General features: G+C 40.0%; 1 protein-coding gene across 1 annotated transcript in view; it reads right to left on the minus strand.

Annotated features, from left to right (window-relative positions):
- Positions 1-22,799, minus strand: part of Myh15 (myosin heavy chain 15) — a 197,465-nt gene that overhangs the window by 96,962 nt on the left and 77,704 nt on the right. The window contains 5 exon segments of the mRNA XM_008841432.1: positions 2,580-2,668; positions 5,225-5,371; positions 14,389-14,558; positions 15,497-15,732; positions 19,180-19,442. Coding sequence (XP_008839654.1) covers positions 2,580-2,668; positions 5,225-5,371; positions 14,389-14,558; positions 15,497-15,732; positions 19,180-19,442 — 905 coding nt within the window.

A 22,799-nucleotide genomic window follows, 5' to 3' on the forward strand; every position in this document is an offset into this window, starting at 1 on the left:
CTAGAAAGGGACTGGGTTGCTCTGGGTGAGAAGGGTCAGGAAGCAGTATTGGTTCCCCAGGTGTCTGGGGCCCCAAGACTAGGAGTGGCGCAGGGCTCAAACTAGGAGTATAGAATGGCGAGGGGGGGGGATGGAAGGGTGAATGTCAGGATTAGCATTTTTATACGCCAACTGTTTCACATACTCAAGCGCTGTTTCAACATTTCAAAATATTTTCCCTGTTGTGGTCATTAACCAATGAACAAAATCTCCAAAAGGCTCATCAGATCCCTGCTTAACTGAAATGAGAGAAGCTCCCAGGTCCCCTTTGACCGGAAGTTTTCTCCATGCTTTCACGGCAGCAACTTGAATTTGTGCAAAAAGACCTGCATCATAGTGCATCTGTCGTTCACTGGATTCATACTGGCCTCCACCTATTAACATATCAAAATCCCATCCATTTCCAGTTTGTTGATTAGTTCCAACTGTTTCTTTACAGTTGTCATAATACTCTGATTTCCATAGCAAATAATCACCCCCACTAAGGACTGCCTTTACCAGAGTATTCCAATCAATAGGAGTTAGCCATTTTTCAGCCTCCCCTTCCACAAGAGCCAAGGTATATGGAGCTGTAGCCCCATACTGCGACACAGCAGCCTTTAATTCTTTGATTACTTGGAATTCATGTCCTCTATGATGTCTCCATGTCTGCTTCTGGTCATCAACTGTTTCTGTTATGGGAAAAGCCTCCATATGGGAGGAAAATCTATCAGGGTCATTAAAATTTTCTTTATATGAATGGAGGCCAGGCCCTCCGGGGAATGGATGAGCTCTTTCTCTATCTGCTCTTCCTTTATCTACAACAGCCTCACTACCTCTACCTAGTTGACTGAGAACTCCTTCTAAAAATCTCTTTAGCTTGGGCAACTGCCACTACTGGCTCATGTCCATCTCTCTTATCTATTAACTCTCTTATTAAATTCCAATAAGAAAAAGCAGTAACCAGGACCTTTCCCAGTTCAAAGACCTTATAGTAATCCTCTAGTGCACTTTCTACTCTCTTCCATCTTTTAATGTCTATCAAGCCCTCCTGGGGAAACCAGGGACAAATTTCTTTAACAAAAGCAAAGAAATGAAACAAATCCATAGTCTTAACCCTTACTCCCCTGTCTTTAAAGCGTCCTTTAACTGCTTAACATAAAGCTCATGCTGACTCAATTCTTGCCCCATGATCTGACGTTTCCACTGACTTTCGGTTTCAGCCAAGGCAGGTTCCCACGGCAGCTCCGATGTGTCTCAAAATTTGTCAAACACGTTCCTTTTCACGTGTCTCCCTCACTGCTGCCTCAGTATCCAAGCCCCATGTTGGGCGCCAGATGTCCCGGCCCACAGGACTTTCAACGGGGTACCTGGAGTGAGGAGTGGGGATTGAATGGGGCAAGAGACACAGAGAATGGAGACAAGACAGTGCTCTGATCAAGTCTCGTTTATTGAACATCTGCACAAAGCTTTTATAGGGAAGCAGAGGGCGGAAGAAGCTGGGTGGGTATGTTTTGCTGTTTACCACACATTCCACAGCCAGACCAAGAGGTAGGATGTTTTTACAGGATGAGGAAATTTACAAGGTTGAGGCAGAAAAACATGTTTTTCACAAAGTCATAGGGCTACTCTTAAAAGGAAGTCAGAGGCTGAAGCTGTAAACAGCTTGCTTCACAGACAATAGTTACTATTTCTGGGTAGGGGGCCCAGGGCTCCCTACAACATTCTATATTCAAAAAGGTCTATGTTATTCATTTTTATTTCAATTTCAAAAGCTAACATGACATTCTTTATTTCTAACTAAAGAAAATGAAACACACAGAAATTAAGTGATTTTCCCCCAAAGCAATACCAAGAAGCGTAATTAAAATTTTGAGTTCTTTCAGTTCTTCCAGCTCTTAATGATGGGCAACACTGTCAAATCGCATACATGGAGGGAGACTTAGCAAAGAACACCCCCCAAAATAGCAACCTCCTTTCTAATCATAAAAAATAATCATAAAAATTGGGGCTGGAGAGATGGCTCAGCGGTTAAGAGCACCAACTGCTCTTGCAGAGGACCTGAGTTCAATTCCCAGCACCCACAGGGTGGCTACAAACTGTCCTTAGCTTCAGTTCCAGGGGAATCCAAAGCTCTCTTCTGACCTCCACAGCATTGCACAACATAGGTGCACACACATGCAGGCAATACACTCATACACATAAAATAAAAATAATAAATAGAATATTTAAAAAATAATAATCATGAAATTTACTAATTATAAATAATGTAATGGGTTATGTACTGTTCTTCCCATTTAAATGTATTTTTAAATTCAATAATATCATCTGAGAGGTTGCCAAGGTTAATGAGTTATAAAAAATTATATGCCCCGAAACTTAGCGCAATGTCTAGTTCACACAAACATTCAGTACACATGCTATTTGTAGTTACTATACTCATGAGAAGGAATTTAATCTTAAGAAATAATTGACCTTCTGCCTTTAGCTGGCTAAGGGTATGGGTGTTTTGGCAGAAAATTTGTTAGTAGAGCACCAAGCATCCTTCGGTTATGTAAACCGAAGCTCTTTTACCATCTTCTGAAGCTGAGAAACCAGGCCTCTCTCATTCTCCACCTTTGAATTCATCTGACTCATTTCTACTTCCTTCCTACTTAGGAAAATGTGACAAAAAGAAGTTGTTAGAATAATAACATATTTAAATATTTTAAAATTAAAAGTTAGCATGTGAATTCTTAATATAAAAATCCAACCATACATTTACATTTGAAGTTTTAGTGACTATTACATAATCCTTGCTCGCTCTTTACAAGAAACCATGATGATGTGTTTGGTGTGCATCCTTCAAACTGTTCTTTAAGTACTCACAAGAATTTTTGTTTATGTATACATAGTTGAAGGAATAATATTTTTGTACTGCAAAAGCTATAGCAGTGTATTAATTTGCATGTATAGATGTACAACTTAAGCCTATCCCAATAATACAAGGGAGATGCTTCTAAAGTCCCAAACAGAGACAGCTTCACTGAACAGTTCATTATGGCATCCCACAAGATGTGCTCATCCTATAGCATATTTGCAAATTTCTCTTTTTAATAGTCATTGTATGAATTTGTGTAAGCTTGATTATTGTAGATGCTTATCAGTAGAAGAATGCAACATTTGTCCTCTTGTGGTTCGCATATTTTACTCAGCCCAGTGTCCTCTTGGTTCATCCACACTGTCATACATGACAGCATTTCCTTCTTTTACAATGCCTCAGTGCACACTTAGGTTGTATGTCTATCTTCACCTTTGTAAACAACGTTGTGTTTTATAATGGCTTTCTTTTAATACTGTGTTATTTAGTACACTGGATTTTGGAAATCATATATGGTGGGAACTTAAATTTTACTTCAGAAAATGAATAGTTAATAATGTCAGTGTGGCACTGATGGCTCTATCCTGCAATTCACTGTGTGAAATGCTACCCTTAACATGTTATGAATTTTAAATACAAAAAGGTCCATTTACAGATTCTAGTTCTTAAGTAGCTATTTCCTGAAAACACAAATTTCTAAAATGTTGACACTGTGGCTCATGGTCCACAAAGATGTGCCATATCATCTCACCTTGCTGAACTGACACCATTTTTATCACAGAATGCAAAGGAAACTCTATCATCATTTTCCAGTACACTATTCCATCACATTCATAAGGTGACCCATTTCATCATTTCAAATTTTCAGCAAATTATCAATAGGTTATTACTCAGGCCTCACAAGAGTGTGAATAATACCAACATGTGTATGCAAACAGAAAAGCCCAAAAGTCAACGCCTGCCCACTCGCTTGACTCCTTAACTGTGGACCCCAATCTTTGATATGCTCTTAGCTTTGACCTCGTCTTGTGTTTGGACCTCACTTGCCTCTCCTCTTATTTGGTAGAGTCTAAATTCTTAAGTTCTATCCAAAATCCTAGTAAAAAGAAGACCAAAGGGTAGAAAGTATAAAAATCTATTTCACTAGCCAGTAGAACTAAACAGAGAGCATCTTCCCGTCAGTTAAATGGGGTACGATGAATCCAAATGAACTGACTGAAAGGTTTCATAATTTTTATCACTTTCATATTTTAGGACTTCAGATTTTTAAGACTTAATGTTTATATAGTATTTTTTACCCAAAATAATCCCCTACCAAAATACTAATGAATAAGTATACAACAGACAAACAGATACAAACAGGAAGATTTCAGACTTCGTGTAATGGTGACTTTTTGCTGTGTTGTGCTGCCATTGGCTTTGTTGTGTAACAGTTTCCTCTAAGATTAACTTTCCATATTGGAGGAAGTTTGTAAATCACAAGATCTTCCAAAAGGAAGTAAAGGACACAAAAGCTTCAGGAAGTCCCTGAAACTAACCAGATTCACCAGGTTCCTCTTTCCCATGCACTTAGAAATGCTAAGGACTACTGAGAGGCACTCTCAGACAAGCTGAGCTGTATGGAAGACTCTTAGACTAAGACAAGCTACCAAGAAGCAGCAAAGACCAGCAGAGCTGTCTGAAAGAAGCAGAGGTGAGCCAAGGTGCTTTCAAGAAACCTGGATCAGCCCAGCAGCCTGGAAGAGGCACTAATAAACTGAGCTCCCTGGAAAGGACACTGTCTATGCTGTTGAGCTGCCTGCAGGTGTGCAGTGTGTTCCTGGTTTCCTGTGTTGTCAACTGTCACGTATGCTGGGTTGGGCTTTCATGATGCAGCTGAAATTGAGTCATTTCTTCTTCTATGGGTAACTCCTCACCCATAATCCTGTAAGTAAGCCCAATAAAATTTACTGGCTCAACAAGTTAGATTCTGGTGGTATCCTGACTTAGGTCTGTAGTTGGTTCCCTATCTGCAGTGAGTAGACATTAGTTCATGTCCTCCAAGAAACAGTGCCACACAACAGTCATCATGGGTAAAAGATGTGGGCCAATTCCTCTCGTACAGATTCCCACAATCCCCTCTTGTAGCTTTCACTTTTTATTCTCATACCCCCTAGATTGTGAATTTTCTCTATTTTTGCAAATGTGTTATAGAGTCCATCAAATTAAAAATACCCATCTTCCAAGCCTGTGGTCACTGCCATGGGTCTTGAGATATCTGGCCTGAAGCCCTGGAATGAAGGGTTGCTCCTCCCCATGTAGGATCACATGGAAAGCTCCTGGCTAAGGCAATGGAAACACACTCACTTCCTCAGCTGCTCTGTGAGCTGCTGCCAGCTGCTTTCCAGCTTCCCCAAGCCTTCCCGATTCATCCTCAAATCTTCCTCCAGCTGGCACTTCTCCCACTCACACTTCATTCTGGCTTTGCTCTCCTGATCAAGGGCACCTTCCAAATGACCAAAAGAAAGACTGCTTAACCAAAGACACAGGCAAAGTTTAAACTGTACTAAAGGTGTTCACATTATCCAAGAATTTTCAGGAAAAAGAAAAATATGAGAGTAGATTTTGTAAATGATACCTATTTTCAAATACATTTTAGGGCCCACAAGAGGACTCAGCTAAGCCTAATGACACTTGATTTTGATCATTGGGATTCCGTAGTGGAAGGAAAGAATTATCTCCCACAAGTTATCCTTTGATCTCCATATGTACAACAAGGCACTCATGCGTGCATACACACACACACACACACATAAGTAAATAAATATAATAAAAATTTTTAAAGCATTTAAAAGTAAGTGTTACATTCATCAATAGGTTAGCAAAAGAATATAGAAACCAATGATAGATAGACAGACTATGAGGTCTGTCCTAAAGAGGCAAAAGTGGCCAGTCCACCCCTGTTTGATCACTTCCAGGAAGGGGCAGCTTGCTTCCTTACTTGGCAGCTCATTCATGGGTAGATAAGCCCATTTACTCACAGACTTCATAAAATGCAAAAATGTTTTCTGTAAGTTCTAGCCACAAGGTCAAGCAAGCTCTGTTCCTTAGAGCTACAGCAATCAATTTGTCTCCAAGTGATCTGTGAATATCGACAACCTTCCTGAGTTTCATGTGGCATGACTCTGTATTCCGTTTACACTTCACACCTTCTTCTATTCCATAACATTCTGTCATATTCTGATATTCCACCAAGCTAGTCAGAGCATTCAAACTATCTGGATTAATGTTAAAACTGATAGAGAAATTGGTTTAGTAGGAAGTTACATAATTAAAATACTACTATTTGGATGTTCACTTTTTAGTAATTTTTGTAACTAATAAAATATATGAAATTCAAATTAGGTTTGGAGGAATGTTTAAGAAGCTATGTGTAAAAAACATGGAAGTAGATGAACTATAGGTTTTTATTGAATGGAGCTATGCATCCCCTATACAAGGTTGTAGCATAGAACTGTCTTCCAAATGTCAAGCTATCTTCTTGCCAAGCTTGGTTGCACCCGCTTGCTTAAGATCAGCCACAAACAAACCTGACTGTTGAGGCTTTGCAAAAAAGAAGGGGATGAGAGTTAGCCACATGTCCCAACCAACCAGTCAGCCAGAGTTGCACAAGGAGGAGGGACCAAAGGCTCCTAAGCAGAGGTGGCCCATAGGGAGGGGTTCTCACCATTTTAGATGGCTGATGGAAAGTCATGATATGGAGACTTTACAATGAGGTCTTGGGGGGTGGGCTCCACACTCCTGTAAGTAACCCCTTGCCTACCACTCTGTAAGTAAGCTGATTACCCAAACTGTAGTCTGGATGAATCAGATCCCCATTTGTCATAAGGATGGAGGGAGGAGGAGGCCAGATGGCATTTGCACCTCCCAAAAGGAAGTTTAGCAACAATTGTCATAGTCAAGCAGGATATGACAAAACTGAGGATGAGTTTGGGAAGAGCAATGATGTCTCTGATATGGGGAAGGAGACCAATGACTGAAGCAAAGTTGAGTGAGGGGAGAGTGTGGGCAGAGGAAATTTTGACAGAGTGGGCTATTCTCATAGGACTTGTAGGGGTAGCAGCAGTAGTACAGATAGTGAGATGTATAACTAGGGTGAGGCCACCTAAGTGAACGATGTCAGTGGGGGAAATTCCAGGATGGCAGTCCTCTGGTAGGTGGTATGAAGTGGCATACCTGCTTGAGTGGTGAGGTCTACCATGTGAGTATGGAGATGCTTTGAGAACAGCAGAAGGTCTAGAGCAAACTTTTCAAGCCCTTGGAGTAGTGCACCAGGGGCAGAAGATTCAGCAAGCAGTTGCAGAGACCGCCTGGCCACTGCTTTGTGTAATAAGAGATCTGTCCCAAGCAGAGGTGGTAACCCAGAGGGAGACTGAAAGTATAAGATAGGAATTGAAGCAAGAAAGGGATATGAGGCTGGGCCCCTCAGTATTGACTTCTGACATTGTTGGTAAATTGAATAAGAGAGAGAGAGAGAGAGAGAGAGAGAGAGAGAGAGAGAGAGCCCTAGATATTATTAGCTTGCTACTGTTTATGGTTATGAGGTCAAAAGGGAAAGAAAGCCCAGATTATACAAGGCTCATTCTGGGACCCCAAAACCTGGAACCCATGGGAGAAGGCATATAGTGATGAGAAAGGTAGAGACCTAGAAATAGCTGAAGATACCCCTCAGGTTTGACCTTCAATAGAACGAAAAAAAACCCGATGTTCCAGCATGCTGACGGAGGCTTTATTTTAACAATGATCTGATTTGAGAGACTATAGTAATCAGAGAATACTCCACAATGGAGCTGTTGGAAATAGGGAAGACTTTCAAACAAGCAATGAAGGAGCCCCTCATCACCTGAGGTGTGAGGATATGAGACATGGAGCAAATGATATTAGTTTAAGTGCTACAGAAGCATTAAAGCTGAGCAATATAACCACCCATGCCTCCTTGAGCTAGAGGCTGCATAACCTGAAGCAGTACAAGGGGAAGCAGTCCCTGAGTGACTGGGTTGTGTGGGCTATTAGAAACACTTGGTCATCACCAGTGGAGGTTCCCATGGATATCAGGGACTGGAGGACGATAGAGGAGGGACAGGCACTACTGAGAGAACTAAGTATAGGAAAGCAGTGTATGGTGCCCAGTTCACTGGGCCAGATAGAACTGTGTTCACCAGAAATTTAAAGAACTTGATTCATCAGGGACCTCAAGATTTGTATGAAGCTTTAGTGGCTTCACTGAATCCCCTAGTGGGGCAGGATCTCTATGAAGTAGGAAAGGCTTTGGCAGATCTAAGTGACTTAGAACAACATGCAAAATGTGTCTATAAAATAGTAAAGCAACCTAAAAGAGATACATAAAAGACAAAGCAGAAAAAGAGGTCTGTTTTGGGCTACTCGAAGGCAAATATGGGAAGATTTATGTCCAACCCAAGTTCCTAAAGAAAAATTGAAAAAAAGCCAAATTCTGTGCTAAGGAACTTCTGGAAGGCTTTAAAACCTGAGGAACAGTTCACAAAAGGCATCCCACAATAAAACAATACAGTTACAGAAGATAAAAACTGTCCCAGAGGTGGCTTATGATCTCTCCAGATTAAACAGGGTACATTTTTCTCCTGTGAAAGGTTATGCTAGGGATGGAGACAGTTTGCCCAACTAAGGCCTCCCCCAGCAGCCAGGTATGGTTGGTGGAGAGACAGTAGGTGTGGCTACAGCCAGTAGTCAGACCCAGTGCCTACCTGACCCACGGAACCAACAGATGCATTGGGGCAAGAGAGGCCCTATTCCTCTTTGGTCCTGTGCAGGGCCAGGGAGATTGAGCCAGTCCCAGTGAGTTTATCAAGGATGAAGAAATACAGAGAGGCTCCATGTAAAATCTCCAGGATACCAAATGGTTCCAAAGAAATAACCAAAGATAATAAAGAACTAACTAAATTAATGTGTCTTATCAATGATATGGTACACAATATGGATCTCTTGAGAAAATAATTAATTCAAATGGATAAAGTCTTTCCATGCTGTGTTAGATCTTGCTTATATTAAATTTAGTATATAGTGTTAATGTTACAGATATGGAGCCCAATTGAGAGATATCAAGCACACCTGAAGAAACAAGGATGGAAAATGAATTCACAAAGGGTACAAAGGCCAGTTATAGCTGTAAAATTCTTGGAAGGTTTATGGTCTGGTGAGGCACAAGTGATATACACCAGGATGGCTGAGAAATGTCTACAACAGCCTTGGTCTATAGATGCCAAATAGTAAATAGATACCTTACACAATTGTTAAATAAAAATTCCAGTACCAGGGGTGGCTTGACTAGTGTATACACAACTGACAGTTTTCCTATTTGATTTAAGACCTGCTCCTTGGGGAAGAACACACATCTGGTACTGCAAGCCAGGCCAACTTCTGGTGGCAGGAGAGGTTATAGGCCCCAGTGGGGAAGCCACTGAAATTATCTTGTTAGATGAATGTGATGCACCTGCTAAGTTACCTTCCAAGCATTTGTGTTTACACCCATTGACTAGGTTATTATAGCAGTCAATGTTTGTTTATACATTCCTGCTTCTTTCCTTTTGTGTTTTTATAGTAGTAGGAATACCACTGAAATGGGCCAACAGCCATGTCTTGAAAACAGAGGATGAAAGGCTCAAGAGTTCAGTATCTCCCTACAGTGGAGGGAGGATCATCCTACATCTATGTCACCCCCTCCAAAGTTCAGAAACTTTTGTGGAAGAGGATGGTAGAAAGAATGTAAGAGCCCAAAGAAGGGGTGGAGTATAGCGCAGAATTGTCCTATGAATGTCAAGCTAGTGATAGATGCCTTCTTCCTAAGCTTGGTTGCACCTGCTTGCTTAGGATCAGCACAAACAAACCTGACTGTTGATACTCCACAAGAAAGGAGGGGCCTGGAGAGTAAGCCACATCTCCCAACCAACCAATGGGCCTAATTTGCACAGGGATGAGGGACTAGGGGAACCTAAGGGGAGGAATCCTGTAGGGAGGGGCTTTCACCATTTGGATGACTTCTGGAAAGTCATGATATGGAGACTTCCCAGTGTGTCCTTGGGGGGAGGAGCCCCCACACCCCTGTAAGTGATCCATGGCCCACTGTTCTGTAAATAATCCCAAATAAACTCATTGATTATCCAAACTGTAGTTTGGAGGAATTAGAGTTTGGTTTGTTATAAGGATGGAGGGAGGAGGGGGGCAGATAGTGTTTACACCTCCCAGAAAGAATTTTGGCAACAGACATGTATCGGTCAAGTGGACAGAGCTCTCATGAAAGGTATTAGTGCTTTTATAAAGGAAATCCCAGACAAGTTCTTCAACTTTTCTACTACATAAGGACTCAGCAGAAGATGGTACTTATGAACAATGGGCTGTAACATCACCAGACATTACATTAGCCACTGCTTTGATCTAGAACTTCCTAGTCTCCAGAACTGTGAGAAATTAATTTACATTGTTTGTAAGCTTTCAGCCTATGCCTGTTTTCTTGAGCAATCAAAATGGATTAGGACACAAAAAAGTGTGCATGTGTTTGTTCATGTGCACACACAAATACCTGTAATCTCTTACATTGAGGCCAGGTGAGATAGACAAACCATAGAACTAGAAAAATGAAAGTATATAGCAAATAATAAAGAAAATGCAGGGTGTAAAAGTAGATGAACACAAGACATAAGTACTCGTCAGCAGTTTCATAAAGACTAAGTTACAAAGACTTGTAAGAGAATTACTCCATATACTCTGTCACTTGGGGTAAGTAAAAGAAAGAATTGTGAACCTACATACTTAAATTGGCCCAAAACTTCTAATTTCATGGGTTTCCTAGAGGCAGACCAGGGTATTCCTTTTAGAATCTGACAAACGTTTTACTGTAGTATAGGTAGAACACCACATGTGACTTACATAACCTTTTTACAGTAAATTAACCTCAGCACACCTGTGAAGACAACATGGTCTTTAACTAATTGTTACCACCAGTATTAAACATATTACCAGCATATCTTTGTGTGTAAAAAAACAAGTTCTGGAGCTGGAGGCTTTAAGAACACTTGCTGCTCTTCTTGAGGACCCATGTTCGATTCTTAGTACCTAGACCAGGTAGCTCAAAACAACTTGTAATTACAACTCCAGGGGATCTGATGCCCTCTCTGGCCTTTATGAGCACCTGCACACATGTAGCATACCCCCATACAAACACACAAATTAAAGTAATAATTAAGATAAAATTATGGAGTAATTTTAATTTGCATTTCCTTGATGGCTAAAGATGTTTAACATTTTAAAAAAATATTTCCTACCCACTTGAATTTCATCTCTTGAGCACTCTCTGTTTAGTTCCTTGCCTCAATTTTTAGTTAAGTTGTTCTTTTGATGTTTAGATTTTGAATTCTTATAAATTCTAGAAACTAACCCTCTGTCAGGTGTATAGCTGGCAAAGATTTGTTTCCGAGTCTGTGAGCTGTCTCTTCACTTAAATGATGGTGTCAGAATGGCAAAGATCAGAAAAACAATGATAAATTCTGGTGACTATGTGGGGAAATAAATGCAGCCACAGTAGAAATCAGTGTGGAGTGTCCTCAAAAAGGTAGACATAGATCTACCACAAGACACTGCCATGCCACTCTTGGTCATATACCCAAAGGACTCTGTATCCTACTACCAAGATACCTATTCATCCATGTTCACTGTTTCTCTATTCACAATAGCCAGGAAATGGAAACAACCTAGATGCCCATCAACTGACGAATGAATAATGAAAATGTGGCACATTTGCATGACGGAATATTATTAAGCTATTAAGAAAAATGAAATTAAAACATTTATAGGTAAATGGATAGAACTGGAAATAATCATCCCGAGAAAGGCAACACAGAGGCCGCCCCCTCCAAAAAAAAAAACTCAATGCATGTTCTTTCTCATAAGTGGATGCTAGCTTTGAATCTTTAGGCATGTATGTTTCAATTAGAAAATTCATAGAGGTCAGAAAACCAGTAAGCAGCAATGGGGAAGGGGGGCTTCATGAAAAGGGAGATAAAATGCAGTAACATAAAGGGGAAAATGATAATAATGGGAATGGAAGGATTAAATGGGGTAGGGGATGGGAGGGATTATGGCAGGGTAGAGGAGGGATTATGGGAAGGGATAGCACTAAAGTTCTTTTGAAAAGGCATATGGAAATCTATTACATTAGAATATATCAATATACAATAAAAATAGATTAAAAGGAGCTGCCCTATAACAGGGGGCATTGGTCCTACCAGACATCATAGTCTAGCAAATACAAAGCCCAATGCCAGGAACAGAACCCCTCTTTTGTACTTGTTGATCGGAGGGGTCCCACAGACTCTCAAACAATACTGGCTATAACCATTATTCTTGGTTACCAACCAGAACTTTATGGAAAGACCCTACTGAAGATACCACTCCATATGTTGTAGAACAAACCTGGAGATATCAAGCTGATGCTGGTCTCCAAGCTTCATCTCAACTGGCTAGCTTTCATAGTGCTATAATGTGCTATGCATCCTACCAGAAGAGAAAAATAATCATAAATTTTACCCATCTTTGAACCCTGTGAGCTACAATGATGATTGGACTGGCAAAATATGCCCACTGCTACAATAGTGGCATAAATGTTATGGGAGTAAACAACCACTTTGTACTTGGATTTCAGGCCCACTTCACAAAATGGCCATAAGTGATACTGGTGTCAAGACCAAGAACCTGTAGCTAGAAAGGTCATAGGCTGTAGAAGAGAACAAACTGCTATTATTCTGCTAAGTGGATATAGTGTTAAACTGACTCCTAATGACTTACTGTTACATGCGTACATTTCATGCATCTCTCAACTCTCACCAAAGAAGCTTCTTCTTGGAGAAGGAGATTTACATAGAGACCCACTACTGGTCAAGTGTAGAAAATAAGAGACTGTAGCCTTGCCACAATGGGAGGAAGATTGTCCCACACCTATCACCCCCTCCAAGAGTCAGGGACTTTTTGCAGAAGAGGTTGGTAGAAAGAATGCAAGAGCCAGAGGAAGGGTTGGAGTGTCAACTGGAAGTGTCCTCTGACTACTATGCTAGCAAGCTATAGTCACATGTTGTTGATGGGGGAGTCAGTTACCCCTCCCACTCAATCAGTCAACTTAGTTGTATGTGGGGAAGGAGCTAAGGATACATAAGCTGAGACCACCACGAGGCACCTCTCTTGTCATTTTGTGCAGCTGTCGGGAAGTCCAAGGATCTATATTTGAGTTTTGACTTTCCAACACAGCTGTAATAAATGGGGGGCACCCACTCTTCTGTAAATAAACTCTCACCCTAGGTTCAGAGATGGGTAAAATTTATGATTTGCTTGGTTAGCAAGCCCAATAAATTCATTAGTTAATGGAAACCTTCATTACTCCATCAAAGTTGACCCCATGTTGGCAAATCCTTTGGTCTTTTATTCCTTATTCTTATTTTCCCTCCTCAAACTTCATTGTACATATATTTTTATGTAATATGCTTCAAGTTATTTTTGGAAAAATCTGTTAATATTGCCTCTCTTTGGAATAAAATTAATTAAAAAATAATTGTAAAAAGAAAGTAAGAGACTGTAAGTACTCAGCTGTACGTGGGACACCTATATCATACCCTCTCCCACCAAGGGTCAGAGATCATTGCAGAAAAGGGAGTGGAAGATTGTAATAACCAGAGATGGTGGGCCACTACAAATAAATAGTATTTGTCAGATAGCATGGCAGTTGTATATATGAACTTAACAGCAATTGTGACACCATGTACAAGACCTATGGCAAGTTCAAACCAGACAAATTCCCAGCCTAGAAGGGAGGAGGTTGGTAAGAAGTCCCAATCCTAGCTGATGAACTATTGGCAATTGATAGCTGTTGGGAGAGGGAAAGTCAGTTTTCACTAAGAGTATGACACTGGGTAGGTTGACCAGGCTTCAGAGTATGGAACCAAACCCAGCAGCATTTGGAAAACACAAATTAGACTCAATGGGCTTTTAAAAATATGATAATAGAGGACATGAAGTCAGGACAATGTCATAAAATTGGGTGAGATACTGGGGAGAGGAATCTGAATATGATCAAAATTCATTGTATGAAGTTCTCAAAAAATAAAAATATTTAAAAATTAAAGTATGAATACAAAAAATAACAATTTAAAACATTCCACAGGAACCATGGAAAAAAGCCACTCACTCAAATTCCTCGATCCTTTTCATTTACTTCAGTGTTCTCCCATTGTCCAGGGTTATACAAAATCTGCATTTAAGTGTGCTGAACTTCACACTACAGTGATCTATGTGAATGTTAAGAATAAAACACCTCTACTGATGAATAATAAAGGGCACACACTATGCTACTGAGTTTTCTTGGAACTGCTAGGATAACTTAATTCAGTTAGTATTAGAGATATGTACATATGTGACAACAGACCACAAACCAGTCAGAGCCATTGCTGCTTACATCAACTTGCTGCCCCAGTCTCTGAATTGCTTTGCGTGTGTTGCTCAGTTTCTCTTCCTCTATGTGCAGGTGCTCCTGGGTCTGCTGATGGGCCTCCTGCACAGCCAGCATTACTCTATTAAGTTTGATGATATCTTCATTTATAGATTGCACATCCTCAGTCAGGTTCTGACCTGTGGGAAGAAGATAAAGACTTCTTCATTAGATACCATTGGAAGGTTAGGCCTAACACTAAGGGCACCTTTTTCTTTCATAGTCCAAAATACTCATGAGGTATTTAATCATCAAGAGTCATTTAGTCAAACTCTTGATATATTTTTTAAAAACTCTTGAATTCAATTTCTTCCATACACACAAAAAATGACCCATTTTTGCCATAGACAGAAAATGGAATATTCTGATGAATAAAATTCAATGTGTGGGCTATTTTCAGAGAATATTATTTCACAATAGCCAAACCACTGACAGTATTGAGCATCTGGGGGCTATGAGCTATTATGTTGTATGTCAGAGTTGCTAGAGAGTGGCAGTTAAAGAAGGGTTCCAGCAGACAGCACATGTGAAGCTGAAAACTGGCTATCAGCCCCAACACAAGAGCTGCTGTTTAATCATCTGACAAATTATTTCATCTTGGAGAATGGGTGCTGATCAGATGTTTCATTCAGACTCCTCACTAATGTCAAGTCACATGTGGATGCAAAAATTAAAACCCAGAGCTAAAACAAAATTTGAGTCCTTAAGTGGAATTAAGGAAATGGCTTCCAGGTCAAACTCAGGATCGTTGCTTGATTTGGGGATTCAAACACATCCCAAATCACTTTTTAGCAAAAGGCATCATGCTTACACTCTTTCCAAAATGGATGGTTATGAGTCTGATGAAATCAGTTTCCTCTATTAGATTCTAGATGTAAAAATATTGTTTATTTTAATTAACTGGGGCTCCATACATGCAAGCTGACTGGGGACAATACGTGATACAGTTTAGTGGAACCTTTACTTTATGCTGGTTCTGACTCCCATCATTGTAAAGTTGTGGACATTGTTAATTAACAGACTACTTCTGGTATCAAAAAATCTAAACCTTCCTAATACTCTAGAAAAAGTACTTTATGCTCTGCTGAATGCTTCTCCTTCTCTAACTTTGCCAACACTGTTTCCAGGTCATCGATTTCATTTTTCAACTCAGAACATTCATCTTCTAGTATCTGCCCTCTGGCAGTCAGCTCAGAATTTATCTCCTCTTCTTCCTCCACCCACCCAGATAGCTCCTTGACTCTGGCCTCCAGCTGCATCTTGGATTTAATTAGAGAATGGCACTGCTCTTCAACATTTGCCGGGGTCTCTTTCTTCTGCCATGATGAGGAGAAAATTGTTACCAATAGCTATAAGTACTTTATCACTTGGGTGAAAACACTGTCTAACACACAGCAAGGAGATAATTGCCTGTCCTCTGCCAAAAACTTTTACCTACCTTTTCCAGGCAACTGAAATAATAGTCCCAGGTTCCCAATTCGATTGTTGAGGAATAGAGGATTTCTTTATGTTTAGAAGAGACTTCCATCTCTCATCCCCATTTAGTAGATTAAGTGATCTCTTCTAAGGCACTTAATGGAATAATGGTGGTGTAACAGTGTTTACATGCTTCTAAAAACCAAATGTGTGGTGCCTAAATCAATGCATCTGGAAAAACTGATGTGGTCATATAGTTTGAGATTGACAACTACCTAGAATGTCATCTTTCTAAGAAAGGAGTGTTCTCTTGCACAACATAATATTTATAAGTGCTATAAATATCCTGATGCATTTATTACACACACACACACACATATATATATATATATATATTTGTGAGAGAGAGAGAGAGAGAGAGAGAGGCTAAAAAAACAATTTGATGAATATCTGGCCTATTCATTCTGCTGCCCTCATGAGTTTCTTTTTCAGCATAGCTTGCATCTAGGAATTAACAAATCCTGGGAACTTTGCTTGCCTTTATCCCTACAATGCTTGGTGAGAGACATGGATTCCTTTGATTTGCTTTTCTATTTGGGTCACACACACACACACACACACATATATATATATATATATATTTGTAGTAAACTGAGCTGAGAAGTATATTTTTATGCATAGGCTGAATTTAGAACTCATAAGCTTACTTACAAGTCACTATTAATTTCTACTAAAATTTTTGTCTCAATGATTCTGCCAGAAGCAAATTCTACAAGTAATACACATAAAGCACAAATCCTCCTTGTTTTTGACATTTTATATGTGTTTATATATCACTGAGTTTCCCTTTGTTCTCATGTTATGGGTGAAATAAAAGGCGAAGAGGCACCTGGAAGCTTCTATGCACACTATAGGGGAGAAAAGTTCATCAGCATTCTTACCCAGCTGTAACTCTGTGAACTACAATAACAATTGACCTGGTAATATATGCCCACTAGTGTAACAGTGGCATGAATGTTATGAGAGTAACCAACTACTTTCTAATTGGACTTAAAACCCACTCCACAAGATGGAACCCATGCCGGTACCAGTAACTGGGCCAAAAGCCAGTGGCTGGCTACATCATAGGCCCTAGGGAAGAACCTAGTACTATTATTCTGCAAAACGGATACAGGAATAGGAATAAACTTCACCCTACATTATCTTAATCCTCTTCAGAAAAGCATCTTTTTTTGCACTAGATGCCAACTAATACAAAGACCCATAGTCAGTCAATGCGGAGTGCTAAATGGGGCATCTATATCATACCAGCTTCCCTCCAAGGCTCAGTGAAGAAGGGACAGAAAGATTGTAAGAGCCAAAAGGAATAGATATTTGCAACAAAACAGTATTTTCTAGACAGTTCAGTTGTGCATATCCACTCACAATTGCTATGACTGCATGTATAAGACTTGCACAAGATCAAGCCAATCAAAATCCCAGCATGGGCAGGGGAGGGTCTCATGAAGTCTCACTGCTATCTGAGGAGCTGTTAGCAAGTAATGGCTGCTGGGGGAGGGAGAGTCAGTTTTCTTCAAGGATATGGGCCCTGAGAGGTTGTCCATGCTCTAGTAGATGGTCCTACACTCATGCACATACAAACATCAGTAAATATAATCAGAAGGTTAGAGAGAGAGAGAGAGAGAGAGAGAGAGAGAGAGAGAGAGAGAGAGAGAGAAGAGTTGAAGTTGGGAGGGAAAAGTGGTAGAGGAATAGGCGAGTAATTGAAGGGGAGGTAATGGGTATGGATTAGATCCAAACATATTATATACATGTATGAATATTAAATATTTTAATTAAGAGGTATTTTACTATAGATCACCTTTTATAACTTCAAACCTTGTAATTTATCTACTTTAGATTAAAAATAAAAGCGCTTCTTTTGGGTGGTGTAATTCTTATTGCAACTTAACTTCACACATATCTTGTAGTTTGGATCTTGCACTTCTTACAAAGATCCATGTGTTAAAGGTTTGGTCCACAGACAGCACGATGGAGAAGTATTAGACCCTTAGGTCGGGTCTGATGAAAGGGCCTTATGTCACTGGGGTCATTCTCATGAAGGGGATTGTTAAGCCTTGGTCTCTTGGTATTTTTTGTTTCACTGCCACAAGGTGAGCAGCATCTTGAATCCCCACCAGAAGTCAAAATTTAGAATTTATAACGTATACATTGCAGGATCTGAAGGAAAGAGGGAAGTCCATGATTTCTTTCAGATTTCTTTCGTTTCTTTCAGTTCTCAATCCTGACGATATCAGGATCACCAATATAGCTTCTTAAGACCCACACAGCAAATCATTCCTTCATTTATTAATGGTTCATATATATGTGTGGTAGAAAAGGAAGGATAAAAATGCTCTTTTAAAGAACTCAATTAGTAATGATTTGATCTAAGGGAAAAGGAGGAAGATAAAAATCAGGAAATATAAGTAGAATCGTACTGCAAAAATTGTGAAGATCTGTCAACTCTTTCTCAGGACTTACTAAAATCCCATCTACTGATTTGCTAATGGGTCACCCTCAGTTATGATCCAGTGCCCCAATCAGGCATGGCAGCTCAAAAATATAATCCCAGCACTCAGGAGGCTGAAGCAGGACGATTCTGAGTTTGAAGGCAGTCTGTGCTGTATAAGGAGTTCCAGACCAACCTGGACTAAAGAGAGAGCCCATCTCAAAATAAAAAGATCCAGCACTTTCTGTCCCCAAAATAGTTATGATGAGATTATATACTAAACGCACAGCTCATAGTCACTTTTTCTTCTCCTCCTCTTCACCTTCTCTTCCTTCTTTTTTTGCATGTGTAATATGTTTAGTAGGTGTACATATGTATGTGGACATACATGCACATATGTACACGTGCATGTACAGAGGCTGGATATTCATTTTGGTATCTTCTTTGATTGCTTTCTACATTATTCATTGAGGCAGGTTCTCAGTTGAGCACAGAAGTCACCAGTCAGCTAAATGAGCTAGCCAGTTTGACCCAGCGATCCCCTGTCTTTTAAGCACTGAGATTACAAGTAGCTACTGCACTTGCTGGGCTTTTACATAGGTACTGGGGATCTGAACTCCAATCCTCATGTTTGCTGTGGCAAGTGTGTAATCTACTGAACAATCTCCCCAGCCCCAGTTGGTGTCTAAGCCATCCTGCCAAAGAATTACTTCATTTTGCAACAAAGTGTCTTTTTTTCACAAGTTGCCACAGTCTGTGTTTAATAAAAATTTACAGTATTCAAAAAGTTAATGCACGCTTCTAGAACACTTAGTCTAATTTAAAGCTGGATATAAAGGGTGATGGGACCACTCATAGCCTGCAGCTGGAGAAGCAGCTCATTCTTTTCTTGGATAAGGGAGACTTGCTTTGTTTTCAGCTCCTCCCTCTGAGATTCTGAATTCTCCAAACCTTTCTGTAGTTGTACACACTCTTCTTTCAGTCTAAATATCTCCTGTTCGACTCTTACAGACTTAGCAATGGGCTTGATCTTGAAGAAGACCCCAATCCAAGGCTAATTCTTCACAGCCATGAAAGTTCTTGTGTTCTCTTGGATCAAAAAAATCTCATTCCTAAATAATAAATGAAAGAAAAAGCAGTTAAGAGAGACTATAACAAAGTGAAAGTAAGAGAATCATAAATACAATTATAAATAAAAAATCATGATTGACTCCAAAGAAATATAAAGGCTTATGGTAGACTGCTATAAATAATTATAAACCAAAATTTTGACAGCCTAGAAAAAATATAAATTCCTACATATATATAATCAACAGGGAGAAAAATCATTAAACAAACAATCTAGACTCATTTACCCCATAGAGAACCAGGGCAGTAAATGAATGACTTCTTTCCAAAGTCAGACACTGGGGGAGAACCCTTGACTCTAAAGGGAATGACTAGAATGCTATATGGCATAAAGACTCAGGACACCAGCATAGAGAGATAAAAGCATGCACTGTGTGACCTGAGCAAAGGAGATGGGATGGGGAGGGGGTAAAACTCTACACTGCCAGGAACAATTCTTAACTTCAATGGCCCCATCATTATCATGTTCCACAGACCTCATGGGCTTTCAGTCCAGTTTAGGGAGCTATCCAGAGCCTGTGAAACTTCTTTGTGCCTAAGAAGATACCAATATTAGATCCCAACAGTCTCTAGAAATCAAGCTGCTGTATAACAGTATAACCTTAAGAATGGAGCCCTTCCTGCTCCAGGCCCAGTAGCCTCTGCACTTCTCCATTCCTGGAGATCTAGAAGCATTCTCCCACATACAAAAATACTTACAACTTCATAAACCCAACAAGAACCAGATGTCTAATGGTGACCCCAACAACCAAGTTCATAATCAACTCAGTAATCCAGAAAATTACTAGGCCAGAATAGCAAAGAATGCCATCTCTAAGACTAGAAGAATTGGCATACTTGTCTTCTGGAGCATAATAGTCTGTATCTCAACTCTCTCCCAGTTTTGGTACTGTATCTGCTATTGCAGAGTTTATCTTTATGGGGCCTAAGGACACATTTTTCCATAGCCCAAAGCTGCTACCAGTACAGCTCTGGCACCGTGAACACTACCCTCAGTGGAGCCTGAGTAAATGTTCCTTCATGGTCCACAAGCATAGCATTGAGGCTGCTACTGCCAGAGAACCAAGCAGGAGTGACACTTGCCTCTGCAAGACCTTCAAATAGTACTGTAGCTGCCAGTAGTGTCACATTTAATTCAGTAGGCTCTATCAGGCTTTGTCCACAGCAAAATCACACCTATACTTCCTCAACTACCTGTGGTCTAGTCCACTGAGATACAATCAAGTACCACTAAGGATGGTTATAGCTGAAAAGATTGCAAGGCAGTTACATTTCTGTGCTTACTCAGCCCAAAGTCAAAAAACTCACCCAAAAGATACCCATGTAAACCAAAAGACTTTCCAGATCAAAGTTAGTCTGCGGGGGTCTGAGGCCAGGGGCGAGGCAGGATGGTGCCTAGAGGAAACGGCGGAAACATGGCCAGGCTTGTTTTGAAGAATCACTAATTGGCTCCTGTCATTTCCGGGCATCTTGGCAGGGAGTCATCACCTCCTGCGACCGCTATGCTGTGCTATGGAGAGGAGACTTCATGCTCAAGTTCACCTTTAATAGGATTGGACACTTGGTTGGGGAGGGGATTTTCCTTTGTGGTTTTTGCCTTCATAAGCCCTGTAACGCCTGCAATAAACGAGTTCCTGGTTGACTGGCTCCCTGTCACGTCTGATTGTCTCCCCAACGAGGCTGAGGGTAACAGGCAGACAGCTCATCTCCCTTTCTCCGGCTCCTGTGTTGGGGCAGGATCCCCAACATTAGTCTATACATATCAAAAGGGAAATTACTCTATCACACCACAGACAAGAAGCAAGAAAGTGTGACACTATGAATGTAATACAGTAATTTCCCAGTGCTGTATTTTGGATCTTGTGTGTCCCCCAGTAGCTTGTGCATTTTTATTGGTTGCCAGCTGATAGGGCTCTGGGGAGATGGTGGAACCAAAGGAAGTAGGACTTAGTAGAATAAAGTTAGGTCATTGGGGTGTGCCACTAAATGGGGATTTTTAGACCCCTGACTCTTCCTCTCTGTTTCTTTCTAAGCAACATGGGATGGATGAGCAGTTTCTTTACAAGGCACTCCTATAATTTATTTCCTAGCTTCCTAACCCAAAGCAACAAGGCCTGAAGCCTCTGGAATTAAAATAAATCTTTCCACTTCATATATTGACCATCTCAATTTTTTTGTTGTTGTTGCAGTAATAGAAAACTTTGTAACATCCAAAAACACAGCTCAATGGGAAGTAACTCTGTTAAGTGCCTAAAAAAGAATTCAAAATAATTATTCCAGGAAAAGTCAATGAGATGCAGGAGAATTTAGTGAAATTAAGAAAATAATTTATGGGGCTGGAGAGATGGCTGAGCAGTTAAGAGCACTGACTACTTTTGCAGAGGACCCAGGTTTGATTCCCAGCACCCACATGGTGGCTATGAACCATCCTTAACTCCAGTTCCAGGGGAATCTAAAGCCCTTTTCTGACGGGTGTACTCACATGCAGACAATACATTCATACACATAAAATAAAAATAAATAAAATATAAAAAAAATTTATGAAGTGAATGAGAATTTTGACACAGAGAAAGAAGTCACTAAAAGAATCAAGCAAAAATAATAATAATAATAATAATAATAATAATAATAAAATATTTTTTAAAAAAAGAGAATGCCTGCTCTTAGCACTGTTGGGTTGTAAAACCATGTGTTTTAAGCTTGCATGGCTCTGAAGGTTCTCCAACCTTGCCCTCTGCCAGTACCATCTGAGTTGTTCTGAGCATACCTACTATTTTTGCAGTTCAATCAGAGTCAAAGTTCACAGGTGCCGAGGATCTCCCCAATGAAATAGAGAATTGGCATATGTTCAATAATCAAAGTTTCCAAAGCTCTTAGACCAATAATTCCAGCTAAGTTTTAAGCATAAAGAGAGAATTACAGTATTTATCTAGACAGATAACCTTGGGGGTACAAAATGATTTTTTGGTAATGAATATGAAATATCTTTGGGGGAAAAATATCTGTGAGAGAACCTTTTCTAGTTGAATTTACTCTGGTCCTTCTAGCTTCCTGGCTCTAGATGCATATATATCTTCTAAGACTTAAGAAGTTTTCAGAAATTTTATTCTGAAATAAGTTTCAGTGATTTTCCTTTTTTTTTCTCCTGAAGTTTTTGGAATTCAAGTATTTCTTCACTTAATGATGTGTCATAAGCCTCTTTGGTGTTCATTTGTTTTAATTTTTTTTTAGTGTACATATGTCTTATTTTCAAAGACCTGCCCTTCAGTTCTACAAAGTTTTCCTTCTGTTTGTTGTAGTATGTTGCTGAAGCTATCAGTTTTATCTCTCTCTCTTTCTCT

The sequence above is a fragment of the Nannospalax galili genome, unplaced genomic scaffold, assembly GCF_000622305.1.
Source record: "Nannospalax galili isolate Female #2095 unplaced genomic scaffold, S.galili_v1.0 scaffold261, whole genome shotgun sequence".
NCBI lineage: Eukaryota > Metazoa > Chordata > Mammalia > Rodentia > Spalacidae > Nannospalax > Nannospalax galili.